Raw genomic sequence first — 22,310 nt, 5'->3', positions numbered from 1 at the left:
AGAGCCCCAGTTAACTGTGCAATGAAGATATGTCCTCAGTCTTTCCTCCTAGCTATCAGGGGCTGTTTTTATTAGGATCCCAGCTCTTTGTCCCAGCTTTCCCACCAGAATCTTCCCCCCTCCTACCGTTGACCATACTAGCCAGAGCCCAGCAGACATGAGACTTCAAAGGAATTGGCCCCTCTTCTTTCTGAGGGCCAGACAATAAAGTTTATCTGGAGCCATTGTCTGCTTTCTGGCCCTCCTAGGTGGAGAGCTCTGGCTGCGGTTAACCCTTTGAGAGCATGTAGCCAGCATCATAATAAGAACCAAGTAAGATGAGGCATACCTAATATTCACACAAATAATTCAGGTATCTCCCATGTTCTCCACATGGGGGAATTGAAATTTGTAGCAACATCTTAAGTCATCTCTTCTCCTGCCCACTAGGAGATAGCAACTTTCCAAAGGCAAAATTCTCAACTGCTCCCTGTGTGTCAAAAGCCCTAGCTCAGCTGTCAAAGCCGCTATTTCACCCTCCCTCAAAAACTTCTGTGATGGTTACACATTATTAGTACAAAAGCTGAACATTTGCAGAACAGCATAAAATACATGTAATTCTAAAATAATGCGGATAATATTGATTGTGCTAGTCATTTTTTGTATTCAATATTTTTTTATTAACTTGGCACTGCCACATCTTTTCCTGTTTGTTGTAAAATTCAGTATCCGTGTCCCAGAAGCCAGGGGACTCTTACCACAGAAGTTAGTTAGGTCCAGTTTACTATATAGTCCACAAAGCCTTGGCTATTATGGGAACAAACAAAAGCACAGAAATGCACAATAAAAAGATGTTCTTTCTATTCCCTTGTAACTAGAAGTTACGTCACATCAAGTACCATGCACTGGTCTGAAACCCTTATAATGCCCATGAATGGAGGTAAATTAAGGATAAAAGATCCATGAAATCCTTATATTGTATAGTGGTCACATTCCTAACATTACTTAGATATTTGTATTACATGCTTGTAACAGATTAAAAGAGAGAGGAAAATGCATATGTAGAATACATGGGTGAAATTCTGGCCCATTGAAGTTGATGGGAGTTTTGGCATTGACTTCAATCGAGTCAGGATTTCATCCTATATCTTTGTTTAACTGATTCAGTGATGTGACAATATACTGAATAACAGATTTTAGAGCACATGTAATTAAAGTGTTAGGAAAAGTAGTCACCAATGCACATAGGTACTCTAGTCATTGTTTAAACATCTTTGGCCATATTATATTTATTTTTTCAAAATACAAAAAGCAAATTAAAGTGAATGACATTCATTCAAGATGAGATGTAGATCCCAGTGCTAAGTTTAGTGTGTTCAACACTTCCAACATTTAAAAAAAAAAAAAAGAATATCTAGCTTTTTCATTTGTACACGGTTACTGGATGGTTGAAAATTTGGATTGCTGCTGCACTGCATTCCTATGGAGCATGCAAAACGTGTGTGAAGAAAAATGGGTAAATATCAGTTGATTTGACAAGACTTCACCCAGAAAGTTTAAAAAAAATAAATAATGCAATTTCTTATATGGAAATGAATGTAGAGGGTCTGAATAAAGTATGCATATTGCTATGGTACCTGTTTCAAGAGGGATTAAATAGCCACCTACATACCTGATAGTGGTAGAACGGTTCCTGAATATCTCTACAGTGTTCCTGGGATTACTATAAGACGCAAAGGAACTTTTTCAAACCTCTCTGGTTGCTAGTTACATCCTGCTTTAATTTATTTTTTTTAAAAATGCCCCCTTTTTGGAATGGATATGTTTAGAATAACTTGTGATAACGTTTTTAAAATATGTATGAATATGAGATCATAATACATTGTCTACACACAGAATTTGCACAGGTTTAATTTACATGGATTTAGTTAAACCATTGCAAGTTGTGAGTATAGACTCTAATATCGATTTTAAAACTGCCCTATATCAGTTTATTTTGTGCCTATAAATTTACTCATGCAAGCTAAACTGCTACAGGCCTGCTTTAAACCAATCTAAGGGTATGTCTACACTACGGAATTAGTTCGAATTTATAGAAGCCGGTTTTATTGAAATCGGTTGTATACAGCCGATTGTGTGTGTCCACACATAAAATGCTCTAGGTGCTCTAGTCGGCGGACCGCATCCACAGTACAAGGCTAGCGTCGAGTTCCGAAGCATTGCACTATGGGTAGCTATCCCACAGTTCCCGCAGTCTCCGCCGCCCCTTGGAATTCTGGGTTGAGATCCCAATGCCCGGATGATGCAAAACAGTGTCGCGGGCGGTTCTGGGTACATGTCGTCAGGCCCCTCCCCCCTCGTCACAGCAACGGCAGACAATAGATTCGCGCCTTTTTACCTGGGTTACCTGTGCAGACAACATACCACGGCAAGCATGGAGCCCGCTCAGCTCAGCTGAGCTCACCGTCACCATATGTCCTCTGGGTGCCAGCAGACGTGGGACTGCATTGCTACACAGCAGCAGCTGCTAACTGCCTTTTGGCGGTAGACGGTGTAGCATGAGTGATAGCCGTGGGGCTGTCAGCCGTAGGGCTGCATTGCACCAGCCCCTTGCCAGGCGATGGTATATTATGACTGGTACCCATCATCGTCGTACTGGTATGGCTGTCAATCATGGCCACCTGGGCAGACATACTACTGTTTCGATGATGATGGTTACCAGTCGTAATATACTATTTCCTGCCAATTGCCCGGTATTGTCTGCTAAGCACCCAGAAGAGGCCGAGGGCGATGCTGGGTGCTGGCGGACGTGGGGCTGGCAGACGTGGGGCTGCATTGCTACACAGCAGCAGCCCCTTGCCTTTTGGCAGATGATGGTATATTATGATTGGTACCCATCGTCATCATACTGGAGAGGCTATCCCTCATGCTGCACCGTCGGCTGCCAGCTTAAGATATAAAAAATAGATTTGTTCTGTATTCATTTGCTTCCCCTTCCTCCGTGAAATCAATGGCCTGCTAAGCCCACGGTTTTCAGTTTAATCTTTGGGGGGGACCATTCTTTGTGTGACAGTTGTTTGTGTTTCTCCCTGTTCCTGTACCTGTACGCCATGTCATCACTCGGCCCTCGCTCCCTCCCGCCCTCCCTCCTTCTCCTGGTCCATCAGATACTACTTTCGCGCCTTTTTTCAGACCAGGCGCCATAGCTAGCACTGGGATCATGGAGCCCGCTCAGATCACCGCGGCAATTATGAGCACTATGAACACCACGCGCATTGTCCTGGAGTATATGCAGAGCCAGGACATGCCAAGGCGAAACCCGGACCAGGCGAGGAGGCGATTGCAGCGCGGCGACGAGAGTGATGAGGAAATTGACATGGACATAGACCTCTCACAAGGCACAGGCCCCAGCAATGTGGAAATCATGGTGTCACTGGGGCAGGTTCATGCCGTGGAACGCCGATTCTGGGCCCGGGAAACAAGCACAGACTGGTGGGACCGCATCGTGCTGCAGGTATGGGACGATTCCCAGTGGCTGCGAAACTTTCGCATGCGTAAGGGCACTTTCATGGAACTTTGTGACTTGCTTTCCCCTGCCCTGAAACGCCAGGATACCAAGATGAGAGCAGCCCTCACAGTTGAGAAGTGAGTGGCGATAGCCCTGTGGAAGCTTGCAACGCCAGACAGCTACCGGTCAGTCGGGAATCAATTTGGAGTGGGCAAATCTACGGTGGGGGCTGCTGTGATCCAATTTGCCAGGGCAATGAAAGACCTGGTGATAGCAAGGGTAGTGACTCTGGGCAACGTGCAGTCAATAGTGGATGGTTTTGCTGAAATGGGATTCCCAAACTGTGGCGGGGCCATAGACGAAACCCATATCCCTATCTTGTCACCGGAGCACCAAGCCACCGACTACATAAACCGCAAGGGGTACTTTTCAATGCTGCTGCAAGCCCTGGTGGATCACAAGGGACGTTTCACCAACATCAACGTGGGATGGCCGGGAAAGGTACATGATGCTCGCGTCTTCAGGAACTCTGCTCTGTTTCGAAAGCTGGAGGAAGGGACTTTCTTCCCGGACCAGAAAGTGACCGTTGGGGATGTTGAAATGCCTATCGTGATCCTTGGGGACCCAGCCTACCCCTTAATGCCATGGCTCATGAAGCCGTACACAGGCAGCCTGGACAGGAGTCAGGACCTGTTCAACTACAGGCTAAGCAAGTGCCGAATGGTGGTGGAATGTGCATTTGGACGTTTAAAAGCGCGCTGGCGCAGCTTACTGACTCGCTCAGACCTCAGCGAAAAGAATATCCCCATTGTTATTGCTGCTTGCTGTGCGCTCCACAATATCTGTGAGAGTAAGGGGGAGACATTTATGGCGGGGTGGGAGGTTGAGGCAACTCGCCTGGCCGCTGATTACGCGCAGCCAGACACCAGGGCGGTTAGAGGAGCACAGCAGGGCGCGGTGCGCATCAGAGAAGCTTTGAAAACGAGTTTTGTGACTGGCCAGGCTACTGTGTGAAACTTCTGTTTGTTTCTCCTTGATGAACCCTCCAACCCCCCCCCGACCCAGTTCACTCTACTTCCCTGTAAACCAACCACCCCACCCCACCCTCCCCTCCCGCTTGCAGAGGCAATAAAGTCATTGTTTTTTCACATTCATGCATTCTTTATTAGTTCCTTACAGAGGTAGGAGGATAATTGCCAAGGTAGCCTGGGATGGGTGGGGGAGGAGGGATGGAAAAGGACACACTGCATTTTAAAACTTTAACTCTTATTGAAGGCCAGCCTTCTGATGCTTGGGCGATCATCTGGGGTGGAGTGACTGGGTGGACGGAGGCCCCCCCACCGTGTTCTTGGGCGTCTTGGTGAGGAGGCTATGGAACTTCGGGAAGAGGGCTGTTGGTTACACAGGGGCTGTAGCGGCGGTCTCTGCTCCTGCTGCCTTTCCTGCAACTCAACCATACGCTCGAGCATATCAGTTTGATGCTCCAGCAGACGGAGCATTGCCTCTTGCCGTCTGTCTGCAAGCTGACGCCACCTATCGTCTTCAGCCTGCCACTTGCTCTGTTCATCCCGCGATTCAGCCCGCCACCTCTCCTCTCGTTCATATTGGGCTTTTCTCATCTCCGACATTGACTGCCTCCACGCATTCTGCTGTGCTCTATCAGCGTGGGAGGACATCTGCAGCTCCGTGAACATATCATCCCTCGTCCTACGTTTTCTCTTTCTAATGTTCACGAGCCTCTGCGAAGGAGAAACATTTGCAGCTGGTGGAGGAGAAGGGAGAGGTGGTTAAAAAAGACACATTTTAGAGAACAATGGGTACACTCTTTCATTACAAGGTCGCATATTTCGGCTTGCAGGCAGCCATGGTTGGCCACAGTGTTTTGGCTTTTTTAACCTTCTTAACATGCGGGAAAGGTTGCAAACAGCAGCGCATTTCCCATATCAAGGATGAATTGGGCTGTCCATTTAAAATGGGGTTTCAATGTAAAAGGAGGGGGCTGCGGTTTCCCGGTTAACATGCGGCACAAACACAAGTAAACCACCCCCACACACACACACTCACACACACGATTCTCTGGGATGATCACTTCACCTCTCCCCCCCACCGCGTGGTTAACAGCGGGGAACATTTCTGGTCAGAAGAGCAGGAACGGGCGCCTCTGAATGTCCCCTTAATAAAATCACCCCATTTCAACCAGGAGAGCTTTCTGGAGATGTCCCTGGAGGATTTCCGCTCCATCCCCATACACGTTAACAGACTTTTCCAGTAGATGTACTGGCCGCGATTGCCAGGGCAAATTAATCATTAAACACGCTTGCTTTTTTTTTTGTAATGTTCAAATAGTTACAAAGTTACACTCACCAGAGGTCTCCTGTGTGCCCTGAGGGTCTTGGGTGAGTTCGGGGGTTACTGGTTCCAGGTCCAGGGTCACAAACATATCCTGGCTCTTGGGGAAACCGGTTTCTCCGCTTCCTTGCTGCTGTGAGCTACCTACAGTACCTCCATCGTCATCTTCCTCGTTCCCCGAACCGTCTTCCCTGTGTGTTTCTCCAGTGAGAGAGTCATAGCACACGGTTGGGGTAGTGGTGGCTGCACCCCCTAGGATCGCATGCAGCTCCGCGTAGTAGCGGCAAGTTTGCGGCTCTGCCCCGGACCTTCCGTTTGCTTCTCTGGCTTTGTGGTAAGCTTGCCGTAGCTCTTTAATTTTCACGCGGCACTGCTGTGTGTCCCTGTTATGGCCTCGGTCCTTCATGGCCTTGGAGATCTTTTCTAATACTTTTCCATTTCTTTTACTGCTACGGAGTTCAGCTATCACTGCTTCATCTCCCCATATGGCGAGCAGATCCCGTACCTCCCGTTCAGTCCATGCTGGAGCTCTTTTGCGATCCTGGGACTCCATCATGGTTACCTGTGCTGATGAGCTCTGCGTGGTCACCTGTGCTCTCCACGCTGAGCAAACAGGAAATGAAATTCAAACATTCGCGGGTCTTTTCCTGTCTACCTGGTCAGTGCATCTGAGTTGAGAGTGCTGTCCAGAGCGGTCACAATGAAGCACTGTGGGATAGCTCCCGGAAGCCAATAACGTCGATTTCCGTCCACACTACCCCAATTCCGACCCGCAAAGGCCGGTTTTATCGCTAATCCCCTCGTCGGAGGTGGTGTAAAGAAACCGGTTTAAAGGACCCTTTAAGTCGAAAGAAAGGGCTTCGTTGTGTGGACGTGTCCAGGCTTAATTCGGTTTAACGCTGCTAAAGTCGACCTAAACTCGTAGTGTAGACCAGGCCAAAGAGACTCTCACACAAAGTCGCACTGCTTTAACTAAATGAGGAATAAAATCACAACTTGATTTAAACTGGTACTATTTTTTGTGTACACAAGCCCTAAATTTTCTTGGATTGTAAACTCTTTGGGATTATAAATTCAGTCTTTCTGTGTGTGTGTGTGTGTGTGTGTGTGTGTGTGTGTGAATAGAGTGTAACAGTTTATGGGTGCTGCCAGAATACTACTACTACTACCTTCTTCTAGATATTTGTCTTATTAGCTTACCCTGTAACAAACTCTCTTAGTTTAGAGAGTGACAGCCAAAGTTAAGTTTCAGGACTTCAGCAAAAGAAGAGAGTCTGCCTTATTTTCCTTTGACCAAGAAGAATCTCTTGGTTTCTTAGGGAACTTTATGTAGATTAATTTTTAAAACAGCTGAAGGTATCACAAAATCCAGTGAAAATGTTCAACCAACCAAGAAGTATTCACAGGCTGTCCAAATGCTGAACTAGTAACAGCAAAAGAGGACAAAAATGATATATTATGAATTTTCTCAATCTTGCTATAAAACTGACAAAAGATATGAAAGACAAATGATACAAAAAAGGAAAGGAAAAACTGATTTAGAAGGCCAACCATTACTGTGGACATTGAACAGTTCTTAAGAGCTAGTGTTTGTTATCTGGATAACTACCATTTTTCTTTCATAAACAAGCATTGAGTCTAATTTTTCAACGGTGTTTCAGCCCCCAAATCCAGTCCAAATTCAGTGGGAGTTAAGCACCAGACTCTCTTATGCTCCTTTGAAAATGCCAGCCTAAAAGTTACTAAAACACTCATTTTTTTTCTGATGAGGAGGCAGCTGTGGCTCTGATTTGAAAGGCTGAAGAATATTTGGTCTGAAAACTAGGTTATCAGTTGACGTTTTCTTAAATTAACTTTTTATGTCACAAGTATATCAGGGCCTGAGAAAGATCTGTGGGTGGTATTCATGTTGGTGGTATAGGATCCATGGCGTAGACATCTAAAGTTTTGGTTTGTTTGTTTGTTTAAAGAAAAAAATCAAACAGTTAAATGTCAATTTTCCCAAGAGGCGCTAGGGCAACAAATGCCTTATAGGGCTGTCGTAAGCCTTTGTTGTTCTTGTTGTCATTTGTTTTTATTCTGGTGCTCTATTTCAAGCTAGTTTCTTTTAACCTAAACATGACCTTTTCAATAAAGATTTAATATCAATACAATTTCTCCAATAAATGTGGCACTTTCCTTCTATTAAACCGTCAAGCTCAAAGCTTAGAAATTTGACATTTAACATGCATGAAGTTTATTCCTAGATATCAACTTTCACTTAATGGCTTTTAAACTGAATCGTTAACAAACATGAATGTAAGAGACAGAGTGAAGCAACCAGCGATGTAAAAGATGTATTTCACTCAGGGTCAGTGAGAAGTTCTCAACACAGCAGACCCTAGACATTTTCCTTGATCTAGGCTGCATTTGGTTCTGTGGTCTGTTCTGCTGGCAGTTATCTGGTCTAAAGATTTGATTTTTTTGCTCAAACTCATCATCACTCAAAGTTGAAATGAGTTGAAAATAAGAGGATAATTGCCCTTGTTGAACATAAAAATGATAGGTCACCAATTTCATCTAGTCACTTTATTATTCTGGATTGCTGTGATGAATATCAAAGATCAACAGCAGGTAGTATCGATCACTAAGTATGCAGTTCATAAATTCTAGCAGTCTCAAGGGGGCGGGGATACAGCTATAATTTAGAAAAGTAGAAGTCAGTTTCTGTGGTTTGGGTTTCACTCTTATGCAGTTTGTGTCAAAGCACCATCACATGTTGTGATAACCATCTGTTTCTTATTCCATTAGTTATTCAAAATGGGGGGGGTGAGAGGTTAGCCATACCATTCTGAAGGCCCAATGTAAGGACTTTCTTTCTTATTTTCTGTATTCTCATTGCTTTCCCTGTTATGGCCATCCAAGCAAGCAATCATAGGAAATAGATAACATCTTGTGTTTTTACAATGACCCTCCAATAAGCCTGTTCTTGAAAATGGTAAACGGGCATGTTGTTTGAGAGGGGCATGGTCTAAAATAGGAACTGGTAATATTTTTGACAGAGTATAAAAAGTTCCATCAATATTAGGTAATTGCCAAGAAACATCAGCTATAATCTTGTAGCTGGGCTTTTCAAAGGAGCCTAAAGGAGGTACACCCAATTTTTATTCACTTTAAATGGGAGCTGAGTGGCTAAGACTCTTACAAAGCTTTGAAAATCCCATCCCTGAAACTTAAAGCTTTGTAGTGCAGGAGCACTGTATCGATTTTTAGTTTGTACATTAGTATTTTAATGTTCATGTTAACTGGCAGCTCTCTCTGCCCTAATATACAGCATCTTCCCTTCTGACCACATCACAAAGCAGTGTGGAAACACATCACTTTGTGCACCATTAAAATCCAGCCCCTTCTGCTGTGGAACACAGCAACTGTGATCCTTCTTGTGACGGATAAATGGGAATTTCTATATAGTTCCCCTTTTATCTGAAAGACAGCTGCTCCAACGGTACAGTGCCTCTTAATATCATGCTGGAGCAAAATACAGTTATAATGCAAATGATGGTTTTGACTGAATCTTCAACTCTCACATGTATATAACCAGAATATTTCTTGTTTAAATCTGGTAAATGAAATTACAAGTGAAGATAAACTGTATATACTGTACCCAATATTTGTCACTTCTGTGTCTTTGATAGTGAATGTCGTAGCAATGCTGCAGGAATTCTGGGAGAACAAACAGAAACAGAGAGCTGTATTTCCTAGTGAAGGCACAGTGGTGTATGAGTCATTGAACTCTCCTGGTCCTCCATTTGTCAGTTATGTCACCCTACCTGGAGGAAGCTGTTTTGGCAACTTTCAGGTAAGAAGCAGACTTCAATTTTTGCCAAAGGGAAATCTTTCTTCAAAGTTTATTTTTTTTGTTTATTTTTTTTTAAAGGGAAAATAAATAGTTACTTATTTTCAGAGCACAATATATACACACTTAATCCCTAAGTGCCAGACCACAGTATCTTCAGGGACATAAATTGTTTAAACAAAAATAACGGGCAGTACTGTGAATTAATTGATCATGGCATGACTTATTGTTCTAATCATGGCTCTTGTAAGAATGTCTTTAATGAAGGGGATTCTTATAAATAGAATATCCAAAGTCAAATATCTTTGTCAGATAGTTTTAAGACCACCTTTTTGATTTGGTTAGGTTTTTTCCCATAATCTTTAGAAAACCCGTTTGTAGTAGCAATGTTTTCATTATTTTGTCAGTGAAAAGATATTTTTATTATAAGATTCCCCTGCAATCTGTGCAACCCAAACACATCAATACAGTGCTAATGCAAGAGATCCAGAAAATGAAACTAATTAGAAACAGGTCAGTTTTTCACATTGAGTGAAAGGCATAAACTGAACAATAGAACCAACTTGAATTTAAGCTAAAAATAAATTAAACGGGGGGGGGGAGAATGGGGGGAGGGAAGAAAGGTACATTTTGATTAGAAAAATGTATGAGCACTCATACATTAAAGAAAAATATTTTTTCTAGCTACATAAGTATACATATTTGAAATTTAGTTATGAGCAAAATCTAGTAGTGGAAGTTGAAAATAGAGGGGGAAAACAGGCAATTTTAAAAACAGTAAATGTTTGTGAAATTATTTAAAACTAAATTCTGTTCATTTCTAGTAGACAACATAAATAATGAAAAGTAAATCCAGTCTTTAGCTTTTTATTTTAACAGTCTAAAATGTTAGTAATACACACATATTTTTATATATGATTTTAACTCAGGGTTCTCTTTATATTTAATCAACTTTAATTATTCAGGGCCCAAACCTAGGAGGTTCTGGACCTCTTCAATTCTTTTTGACATTAAAGGATTGCAGGATGGGACAGAATAACAAAATCTTTGTTTTAGCATTTTTAAATTAGTGGCTCTTTTATTCTGAATCCATTTGAAGAAGAAAATGCTACACAGTCTAAACCAGGGGTCGGCAACCTTTCAGAAGTGGTGTGCCGAGTCTTAATTTATTCACTTTGATTTAAGGTTTCGCGTGCCAGTAATACATTTTAATGTTTTTAGAAGGTCTCTTTCTAGAAGTCTATAATATATAACTAAACTATTGTTGTATGTAAAGTAAATAAGGTTTTTAAAATGTTTAAGAAGCTTCATTTAAAATTAAATTAAAATGCAAAGCCTCCTGGACCGGTGGCCAGGACCCGGGCAGTGTGAGTGCCACTGAAAATCAGCTTGCGTGCCACCTTCAGCACGCATGCCATAGGTTGCCTACCCCTGATCTAAACATTATAATCAACAGAAAAGGTAATTTGATTGGGTCATTTTTTGTGAAGAGAAGGAGAGGGTTCTATGGCTGAGCATTGTATCTAATTAAATTATATCCTATATATCCCTTCAGTTTACTGTCAGTGACTTCCAACATGGGCGTGATCCTGAGAGTTACTGAGCACCTGCAACTCCTACTCAAGTCAAGGGAGCAGAGGTAACAGTCTCTCTCATACGCTCAAGCCCATGATTTGGAAAAAATAACCTGAGAAGATTTTGAAAATCCTTCCCTCAAGAACCACATTCCTGGGACAAAAATGAAATTATTTCACCATTATTATGTCATCGGTGAAGTTAGTGGGACGTTATTCAGTTTTCAGACATTTAAAATTTTTTACCAGCTGTTGGCTGTTTGGCTTTTGTGAAATGAATTGGTGGCTTTAGTCCAGTTACCAATGGAGAAGAGTCCACATCATAGAAAAACACTATCAGCAGTGGCAACTTCATTGGAAATCCCCGCATAAAAGCTGAACACTGTGAATGGCCTGGAGACCATACTATGTAGCTTCTGTCCAGAGGTGGGCTTCTCCAGGTCAAGACTGAGGAAAGGGTACTTTTTAGTCTGTCATCAGAGATACAGATGTTCAAACTACTATGACAAGTGGACAGGAGAATCTGATTTAGGAGCTGGTTTGCCAAAGAGCATTGTACAGCAATTATGTAGCTAGCTGTATGCTGAATACAGCAACTTCTTTTAAAAGTTATTTTGATTCCGTTTACTTTTTTGGGTGAAAAAAAGCATGTAGATCCCATAAACTATATTGTGGGAAGATGGGGAGGAGGGGCAAGGATGTATACTGCTGAAATTTTAGGTTACAATTTTTTTCCTACATGCCCAGCTATACAAATATTTTGGCGACACGCTAATTGTGCATTCTTCATGTAATATCTAGTATTCACTGCCTCTGGAAGGTGGTGGCAAAAAGGATAAGGGAGTAATTTGTTGGCATTATTGTTGAAAAACAATACCTTCTAGCAGCATTTTTGAATTGTGGGGACTTGGCAGACCCACTGTTGTATACGTGTGTATTTAATTAATAGCACATCTCCATTTTGATGTACACATGATGTGTAAGGAAAGAGTATTATGTTAAATTAGATATACCAGAGGAACAAACCCTGGAATTCTCCCTCAGGCAGAGCTCTCACTGAAGTCAATAGGGATTTAGAGTGAATAAGGAGTTTGTTATCAGGCTCAAAGTTTGCTCTGACTAGTAATAGCAAGCTTTTTCTTCTTTTGCTTTGTCATCTTGGTTTGTATTTATCCATTTGTTTGTGCGAGTGGTACAGAGGAAGAGCTGTTTTCATAGAATTTCCTACATTTTAGCATGATGACATTGGTGCCTAGTTTTTTTTCTACTCAAATTTAAGAACCCTTGGCTAATGCGCATCCCATCTTGCTACAGCTATCCAACTACGGTGGTAGCACCAAAGGAAAGAATGGTAATTCTACATTCAGGAAAAAGCTGGTTGCTTCAATGGACAAGTCAAATCAAATTCCAGTAGTCCACTTGACAAAGAAACAAAAGAGCTGCTGTGGTTTGGAAAATCCGGGGCCAGACAGTAGGATATGCATTAGGATTATGAAGGTGTGACTGGAGTTCCAGGGGAGCCAACTGAGGTCACTCAATTAACTGCAAAGAATGGGGCAGACAATCCCCAAAGCTGGTGGATATTCCAGTACTTAAATTTACCAAGCCAGCACAAAACAGCTTCTATAATACCTCACTGGTTACCCAGAGGCCAACAACATGGTTCCCTTAAAGCCTTCCTCAGGCCTCCACCCAAACACCCAAGTCAAATATGATGAGGATTACTGAAAATCTTATTTATCATATAAGAAATTTCTACCAATCCCAAAGAATTGGACACATTATCTCCCAAGTTAATGAATATTCCAGATCTTACCCAAATACATGCTTACAGCCAATTCTTATTCACTAAACTAAAATGTATTAAAAAAGAGGGTATTGGCTAAAAGATCAGTATCCATACAGACATGAGTACAATTCAGATTCATAGCAGAGATGGTGAGCTTTGTAGTTGCAAAGAGGTCTTTCAGAATTAGTTAGATGATGAATCCAAATGCCAATTCAGAGACAGAAAATGTTGCATTATTTGCTTTCTGGATCCATTTTTCAGGACACAATGAGAAGGAAGATCCCCTGAAAGTGATGGGACAACATCCCTCTTTCAGCTAAGCATGGGAGAACCACATCCTCAGCTGGTACATGTTAATTGAACTCCATTGACGTCAGTAGAACTATGCCAATTTACACCAGCTTTGATTATGACCAGGAGATGTTATTCCATTTAGCTGCACAGGACAGCAATAAGTGTTCCACAATGCTAAACATTTTTTTAGTTTTAAACTTTTGAGGCCAGGTCCTCATCTAGTATAAATCACATAGCTCCATTGAAGTCAAGGATCTGGTCTTATAGACTACGGAATTATGCTGATTTGCTCCAGTTTAGGATAAGTCCCTCATTCTTTAGTGACAGTACACAGAGCTCCAAATTCTTTATCTTGCTCTATTTCTGTAGGTGTTTTTCCCTCATAAGGGGTTTGGGAGAATGACCATGTTGTCATTTGTCTGGCTAGAGCAGGGGTAGGCAACCTATGGCACGCATGCCAAAGGCGGCACGCAAGCTGATTTTCAGTGCCTGGGTCCTGGCCACTGGTGGGGGGGAGAGGGGGCTATGAATTTTTAAATGAAGCTTCTTAAACATTTTTTTAAAAAGTTATTTATTTTACATAAAACAATAGTTTAGTTGTATATTATAGACTCATAGAAAAAGACCTTCTAAAAATGTTAAAATGTATTACTAGCACGCGAAACCTTAAATCAGAGTGAATAAATGAAGACTCAGCACACCACTTCTGAAAGGTTGCAGACCCTGGGCTAGAGCATCTGAAACCTCCAACAGGTCACTGAAGTGTACTAAAAGATGTTTAGGAGAGCACACAGTGTTTTCCATCATCTCAAGTACTGCATATTTTTGTGCTGTGTACTTCAGAATCAAAAATAAACCTCTAATACAATATGAAAAGATATATAACTTAATTTCAATCCAAAATATTTCAGTAGGGGAAAAGTGTATTTAAATGTTGCTGTCGCGTTCTTTTTTTAAAAAAAATTAAAGATCAAGATTCCTCTTTTGGGATTTCTGTTTTGGTTTTGAGTACTTCTTATGATCATTTTGGGTCTAGTTTTCCTTATGTTTAAATCATCATGTTATGAAATTCTCCAGAGCGTTGTTAACATTGTTGCTTAAAACAACCTAGAATTTCCTGAATCTAAGATGTTTTGAAAACTTATCATGAAGTCTGACTGTCAAAGTTGGTCAGTTTTATCCACTTGGCTTTTCAAAATAAGACAAGAGAAAGGAAAATTGAGGAAATGTATTCTGGCGAATTTACCTTACATCTTTTGTAAATTCCGATATATCTTATATGCCATCATCACTATATAATATTTCAACATACTTTGTCAACACTAGGCCCACAAATGCACAAATATTCATTTCTATATTGCTCTTCACATAATCATATATCTCTCCTGTGCATTACAAAACATTTGATTATGTAATTTTAATGCTATGACTGTGCATGTAACATCCATTATATGCCAGCAATATTTCTACAGCCAGTCATGAATGTCTGCTTTGATGCCAGCTAACTGCAGTGATGGAATGTGAGAGAAGGAATATTAGGCTGGATACTCTGGGTAATCCCTCTCCTCGCTTTAAGTAGTCCCACAAGGACTTTAGTAGATTGGTTCCATTCATCCTTTAGGGAAGGGTATTAGGAATGAGCAGATGGGTCTAATTGCCAACTGCTCATCAGAGAAAAGCACTGAAATTCCACTAGAAAGGTTTAATAATGAACTACCAGTATCTTACCCAATAGATATCCATGCTTTCAATCTACAGACTTCTTTAAACGTACTAAGTTCATGATTTTTATTATTTTACAGCACCCTCAAGAAGCGCTAGGCACCACAGTCCAAATAAATTATAGAGTCTCTGCTCAAGCTACATTAGTTTTAAACAATGATCTGTTCTGAGTCTTTGCTCAGAATTCAGAATTATACACTATGGGATACAGTTTTGACACTTGCATTTCTCTTGCATTTATTTTAAGTTCCATTGTCTAATATATATGAAGGCAATGTTTGAAGGAGTTTCTTTATACCATTTTTATTCTGGGTTGTTTATACCAACAACCACATACCATGACCAATTCTGAAAATGGTGAAGTAATTTCCATTTACCAAAAGGGCACCAACGTAAGGCCCAGCTGATCAGCTTCTGGCTCCGCTTTTGCTGAACTTAGTCATCAAGCCACTCATGGTTTTAGCGGATGTTTTTGCTTTTAATACCCAGAGGAACTTTGCTGAATATTTTAACTTTAAAAACACTTTGAAAAAAGTTGCGATCCACGTTTCGCTTTCATTTTAACAAGCAACAGTAATGAATTAATTGTGTGATTTTGATCAATGAACTTTTAGCTTTTGGGGGGGGGCAGTGTAAAAGCTTCCTTGAGCAGAATTTAAAATTACAATGTATTGTATATTATCAGAATGTGTATTACTAGAATATTAAAGTGTGTTTTGACAATAACAGTGGTAACAAACTTTAGCTGAAACGTAGAATTAAAATTGCTTATTTTAAATTTGTAAAAATTAAATGCACCAAAAAAGAGAAATCTGCATTGCTTTCCTCCCCTCTCGCATCAAAAATATTTCTAAGCCAAAAATCTAGTTATCTTCCATGCTCACTCACTATGCAGCATTTTTATCCCTGGTTTCAATTATTTTTGCAGTCCTATCATTCACCGGATAACCTGGGAAGCAGTAAAGTCTACCCCTCTTGCTGTGTCTTGTTTCTCCAACTGGAAATAATCCTATTATTCTGTATTTTAGATCATTATAGCTAAAACTTGTGACTGGAGGGTTGGGGAGGAGGAGGAGACCATTGATGTTGGGCAGGCTAGCAGAATCTCACACACTCCTTGTTAACGTAACTGCCCTTTGGCTAGGGTTACCATATTTAACAAATAAAAAAAGAGGACCCTCCACGGGCCCTGGCCCCGCCCATTTCCCCACCCCACCCCCGCCCAACTCCGACCCAACCCACCCTAACCCTGCTCCCTCCCACTCCCAGCCATGCGGAAAGGGCTGCCCGAGCACTACCGGCTTCACACTCCCAGACCCAGCGCCCCCGGCCGGCGCTTCCCCAGTGCAGCTGGAGCCCGGGAGGGGAAGCGCCCAGCTTGAGGCGCAGGGTCTGGAGGCTGCCCGGCAAACCATGAAGCCGGTAGCGCTTCGGCTTCGGGCAGCCCCTATGCCTCTGGACCCTGTGCCCCCGGCCGGCCACTTCCCCTCCCGGGCTCTGGCGGCGCAGGGTCCGGAGGCATGGGGGCTGCCCAAAGCCCATAGCACTCGGCTCTTAAACAGAGCCGAAGAGTCAGGGGAGGAGCAGAGCAGCCGCGGGAGGGGAAGTGCCCAGCCGGCATTTTCCCGGACATGTTTGGCTTTTTGGCAATTCCCCCCGGACGGGGGTTTGATTGCCGAAAAGCCGGACATGTCCGGGAAAAACCGGACGTATGGTAACCCTACCTTTGGCCTCTCATAAGGAATATCTCATCTTGCTTTATTTTCCAGTCTGTTACCCTGAAAAGACAATCTTGATCATCTAAATTGATAAAAAAAAATATTGCTAGAGCTAAAGGAGCAAACAGCTGTGCAGTGGAGCTGGAACAGTTTTTCAGTGGCGGTGCTGAAGGCAGAAAGCATGTATTTGGGTTGTTATTACTACTTCAGGCCTGGCGTGTGTGGCAGCACTCCTAGTTCCAGCACCCTTCGGCACCAGGCAGTAGGAAGGAAGGCAGCAAAAACTAAAGATCCTGGTTTCCACCTCCATATGCTTTTTATGTAAAATGAGTTGGTCAAATTTGGAGGTTTCCCAAAGAATCATATCACCAAAGCTAGCTCTGTGCATAATGGGGAGATAATGGGTGACATGAGTCTGTTAAAATAATGGGGGAGGCTGGTGGGGAGACAATAGGTTATTTTATAAATCTGCCCAGAAAAGCTAAGGTAGGCTTTGCTTGCTAAAATTTTCAGGTTTTTCTTGGGCTGGGCTGGCAGCTGCTACAAGAGAAACTCTCTTCCTGAATTCCCTGTAAGCACCACTAGGTTCATGGGGGAGGAGGGGAAAGGCATGCCCTAGTTCTGCTCCCTCCATCTCACTTTCCAGCCTCTCCAGGTGCACAACAAGGAGATCAGGTAGGAGAAAACTGCTGCTTCACTGGGCAGGAGTCTACCTCAGTCATTGCCAGTGTCTGAGTCTGGCTTAAGGCAACCCAGGGTCCAAGGCATATCATGACTTGGGATTTCCATGACTTCACCCCTATGACCTTGTACTCATGCTATTGTCTTCCTCCTTCATTTAGTGACACTGGCAGGGGTTTATCCATTCCCTCCCAAAAAGGCCAGTTTAGCAGCCTGAGTCCCACTTTTTCCCTCCAGGAGAGGCAGCAGTCCCCTCTTTTTCTGGAGGAACAGGAATGGGTAAGCAGGATGCGGCCCTAGTACTTATGTCTGCAGCCAGGGTGTATCTGCTTGGATAGGCGTGGACTAGGCCCACCATCCTCCTTTGGATTTTGTAGTCAACACCCCCATTGAGATGCGCTGAACACAGTCAGCTTCTCAAAGCTATTGTTTCAAGCTGTCTGACTAGTACCCCTGCATTGGTTATGTTCAGGTCACGTTTTCCAGCTTCTCTTCACAACCAAGCGGGCCAGAAACTTACCTTAATTTAAAAAAAAAAATAGCTGAGGTTCTGCTAGCCTCCCTTCCAAGAGCTGAGTCCCTAGATACCAGACTATCCTCCTACCTATGCCTTATTCCAACTCTGCTAGTAGCTGCCAGACAAGTCATACAACAGAGTTTAAAGAACTCGGAGCCTAATTTCCTCTTCCCCAAACACCACAGAATGCAAACTTCTTACCCCTACCAGGCCTTCCAAACCCACAAGGGAAGACATTCACTGTCATTCACAAGTGGCACTTCATAGTCATTCATGATCACGATTCACTATTCTGTTTCTATGACGTGCCACTATGAATAACAATGAATAGTCATTGGGCTATTGAGGGAGAGAGAGAATGGCTCTACCCTGGTGATTTGTGCTATCACAGGGGAAATGGGAGACCCAAGTTCAAGTCCCTGTTCCAATGACTAATTATTTATCTCAAGTGGAACAGCTTCAATCAGAGTGATTGAGAGAGAATATCCCATAGCCTAGTGGTTTGGGTACTCTCCTGAGAGGTGGGAATACCTATGTTCAAATCCTTTTCCATAGTAGGCAGAGGGGGAAATTGAACCTGGGTCTCCCCTGTTCCAGGTGAGGGCCATAACCACTGGGTTAAAGGCTACAGGGAAGCTGCCAACACTTACTCCATGCCCCCCTCCTTCCTGTTTTGTGAATTTAAAAAATCCATTTGTGCTTGAACAAAACAAGTTGTTTGATCCCAAACTGTTTCTTTTTTAATTTGCCTAAATTTGTCACTAGTTTTTGATTCAGTTAGACATGAAATAAAATAAAAGTTCTCAAAATTGCTCGTGAACCAAAAAAATCAGTTATTTGCCCAGTTTTACCGACAAGCCTCCTCAACAGCCTGGGGGCAAGCTGATGTCCTCACAACACAGATATTTCCATCAGTCAGAGGTGACCTGCCCACCCCAAGAGCCATTCCTGCAACCTACACCCACCACTAGAGGTGATTCACTCTCTACCCAATCAATCATCGCAGAGCCAGAGGCTGCAGGACAATCTTCCTGCCTCAACTACAGTTGTAATACAATACAACTACAGTTGTACTCTGCCAGGTAGGGAAGTCACTAGAGTAGCCTCTGTAAGGTCCTGGGTAGTTGGAAGCATGGTGGATTGAGAGGTTTAGTGTAAGGAGGTATAGATAGAATTGAGAAAGATAGAAATGTTCTGTTGTGGAGGGGTGGAAGAGTATTGGTTTGCTAGACATGAGGGTGGAGTTGGGAGAAAGTATTGGGTTTGACAGAATTTTATATTTTTGGAGGGAAGAGCCTTTTACTTTGGAAAAGTCACATGTATTGCAGACAGTTGGAACATTTTTGAGGGATCCGCTTGTTAGACTGTTGGCAGCACATCACTGAAATTCTCTGCAGTGAGTGAAAGTGGCTGATAATCAGATTTTTGGTTTTGGTGTGAGGTGGGATGAAGAGAGTCACCCCTCCAATGGTGGGATGAGCCTAAAAGATGGAGTCCAAGCCCCATGAGGCAATTCATATTAATGATCTTTACTTTAATCCCCAGCCCAGTTTTACTATAAAATCTGGGGATTAAAATAAAGACAGGCAAAAATATTTGAGGATGGAAAAAGGCAGAGGCTTACGGGAAAATTGCATGCCTTCTAATAGTCGAGTATGTGGTTTTGGGAAGTTACCTAAGGCTACAATGAAGTTGTAGATGAAAACCATATGTTTATGTACATCAGGTGATGAGTCTCAATGTTCAGTGAATTAAGATCTTCCTTTCTCACAATAAATTGGGTTTATAAAACTAAGTTATTCCTAAGAGAGAAATAAGTAAAGGACATCTTTACTGTCTACATGGCATATGGCAAATGGCTTGCCTGAATATCATTATAGGGTTTTTTTAGTTATGAAATAATACCTATTTTAAATATTCTATACTCCTTCCTTGCAAAGTTTGAAGAGGCTTTAGTTTTTATTGAGTGTTTTAAAATACTGTCCATTTCGAATGAGGTTATTTTAATGTCAGGTATTTCTATCTGGAGACATTAAAATCACAAAGAACAGTGAGAGCCTTTTAATCAAACAATGTAATGTTAATTTTACAGGGGATGTTAGGTAGTGGAACTCCCTGAACAGAAACATGAAGATAGAGAGAAGTCAGTTATATTCTAAAGTCTAATTGGCAATTTTTAAATACCAGCCCAATGAATCAGATGCTAATTATTTTAACAAAAGGCAGGATATCTACTCTTCTCCCCTCTTCCCCCCCTCCTGCCCCCGTAAATGTTGGCTTGTTTTTTTTTGTTTTTTTGTTTTTTTTTTGTTGTTGAGCAGAGTGAATAGAAGGAACTTTGCCTCAAAATAGAATGGTAGAGTGCAAGAGGCTAAAGTGTAGAAGAACAAGGACTGAATAGGAATTCAAGGCTTGGTCTACACTACCCCCCCCCATTCGAACTAAGGTACGCAACTTCAGCTACGTGAATAACGTAGCTGAAGTCGAAGTACCTTAGTTCGAACTTACCTTGGTCCACACGCGGCAGGCAGGCTCCCCCGTCGACTCCGCGGTACTCCTCTCGCCGAGCTGGAGTACCGCAGTCGACGGCAAGCACTTCCGGGTTCGACTTATCGCGTCCAGACTAGACGCGATAAGTCGAACCCAGAACTTCGATTTCCAGCCGTCGAACTAGCTGGTAAGTGTAGCCAAGGCCTAAGAAAGCTCCATAAGAATCCCTCACCCCCACAGTTTACAAGCTTTTCTAGGATTCTCTTTCAAATAGGCTGCTGAATGCATAATAATGAAAGCTTCAGTTTTCTTGTAGACCTTTGTGAAAAGTTTCTTGCTCAAGGACTTTGGTCAGTTTTGGTTGAGTATTTTCATATCAGAGGTTAAAAAAAATCAGCTTTAACAATAAACCAAGTTCTCAAACCCTATTCGGTGTAGGGAAGGAAAGATACTCTCACTTTACACATTTAAGAACAAGTCTGTAGAATTTTCCAGCTATTGTGTTTGTTTCTTGTGTCTTTGTTAAAATAACCAGGTGGTTGTAAAAATAGCACTGATCTGTAGTATGTATTATATTTTCAGGGTCAGTGAAATTCATCTGAAAAAGTTCTGCAGATTAAAAACTGTTACCTAAACTATTTAAAGGAACTACAGTTTGAATGTTTCAGGGGAACTGCTAAAGGAGCTTCTCTCTCCATGGAAGTGATTGCAGTACTAGTGAAAGATATTGAGTTCAGCCCATAAAACTGAAGTCCTCAATTTATCCCAGTAACAGCCTACACAGTAGAGTTGCTTTTCAATGTCTCCATTCTTCTCTATGTGAGGACAGTACTGGACAATTGCTCCTCTGCCCAGATATAGGATTCTATTCTTTTTCATATGTATGTGAGGCGCTAACATAGTGGTATTAGTAATGTGGCATCGTTAGAAGATGGATGACGCTCAACTCACCATCTCTATTTCATCAGACCTGGAATTACTTTTCCCCAAGACATTTTAAGATTTGAGTCTTTGGGGGAGAGCTAGCTGGCTGAAGGGATGTGAAGCAATAGCTACAGGAAATATCTGTGCACTTACTTATTTGCCCACCTTTTGTTACTCAGGTTTTTCAGCTAGGGGGAGGGGATCTTGCTAGATCCTTATCTGTTTGAGAATATCCAGACAGCATCCCAAAAAAGACTCCTTTTCTCATCTGTGCTTGGCAACAAAATTGCCACATTTGAACTTTTTTTTTTTTCCTCTCAATTTTATTGGTGAACTCCCTGAGTTTTGCCCAAGGCTGGTTTAATATGGGGGTGGGGGGGCTGTAAGGGTTGATCAGGTCTCAGGCCTATACCTATGAGATGCAAACCTTGGCACAGTTGCCCCTGTTTTATCCAGATTTTGATTATAATGTACTCAATTTTGGGACAACACTTGAAAACCGCTTAGAAGCTTAACTGGAGCAGAAAGCACATGCTTCCTTACTTAGCAGTGCTTTGGGTGGGGAACATATTACATGTATGCTCCAAAAACTGTACTTTTCTCATCATTTGCTTCCAGGTGTGATGAAAGGTATTGATTCTGATCTATGAAGCCCTTTATGTTTTGAGAACAGGAGTACTTGTGGCACCTTAGAGACTAACAAATTTATTAGAGCATAAGCTTTCGTGGACTACAGCCCACTTCTTCGGATGCATAAAACCACTCCATACGGCTAAATGCAGTGCCTTGCATAATGACAGGTTTCAGAGTAGCAGCCATGTTAGTCTGTATCCACAAAAAGAACAGGAGTACTTGTGGCACCTTAGAGACTAACAAATTTATTAGAGCATAAGCTTTCGTGGACTACAGCCCACTTCTTCGGATGCATAT

General features: G+C 42.2%; 1 protein-coding gene across 3 annotated transcripts in view; it reads left to right on the top strand.

The window, feature by feature from the left end:
* The window catches only part of LIX1 (limb and CNS expressed 1), a 49,371-nt gene that overhangs the window by 7,416 nt on the left and 19,645 nt on the right, over positions 1–22,310 (top strand). For all 3 annotated transcript variants that reach the window (XM_034774381.1, XM_034774380.1, XM_034774379.1), the window contains exon 2: positions 9,511–9,674. In XM_034774381.1, the coding sequence (XP_034630272.1) occupies positions 9,511–9,674 (164 nt within the window). The remainder of the gene's footprint in view (positions 1–9,510; positions 9,675–22,310) is intronic.

Source organism: Trachemys scripta, chromosome 6 (assembly GCF_013100865.1).
Source record: "Trachemys scripta elegans isolate TJP31775 chromosome 6, CAS_Tse_1.0, whole genome shotgun sequence".
Lineage (NCBI taxonomy): Eukaryota > Metazoa > Chordata > Testudines > Emydidae > Trachemys > Trachemys scripta.
This window is presented reverse-complemented; position numbering and strand designations above follow the sequence as displayed.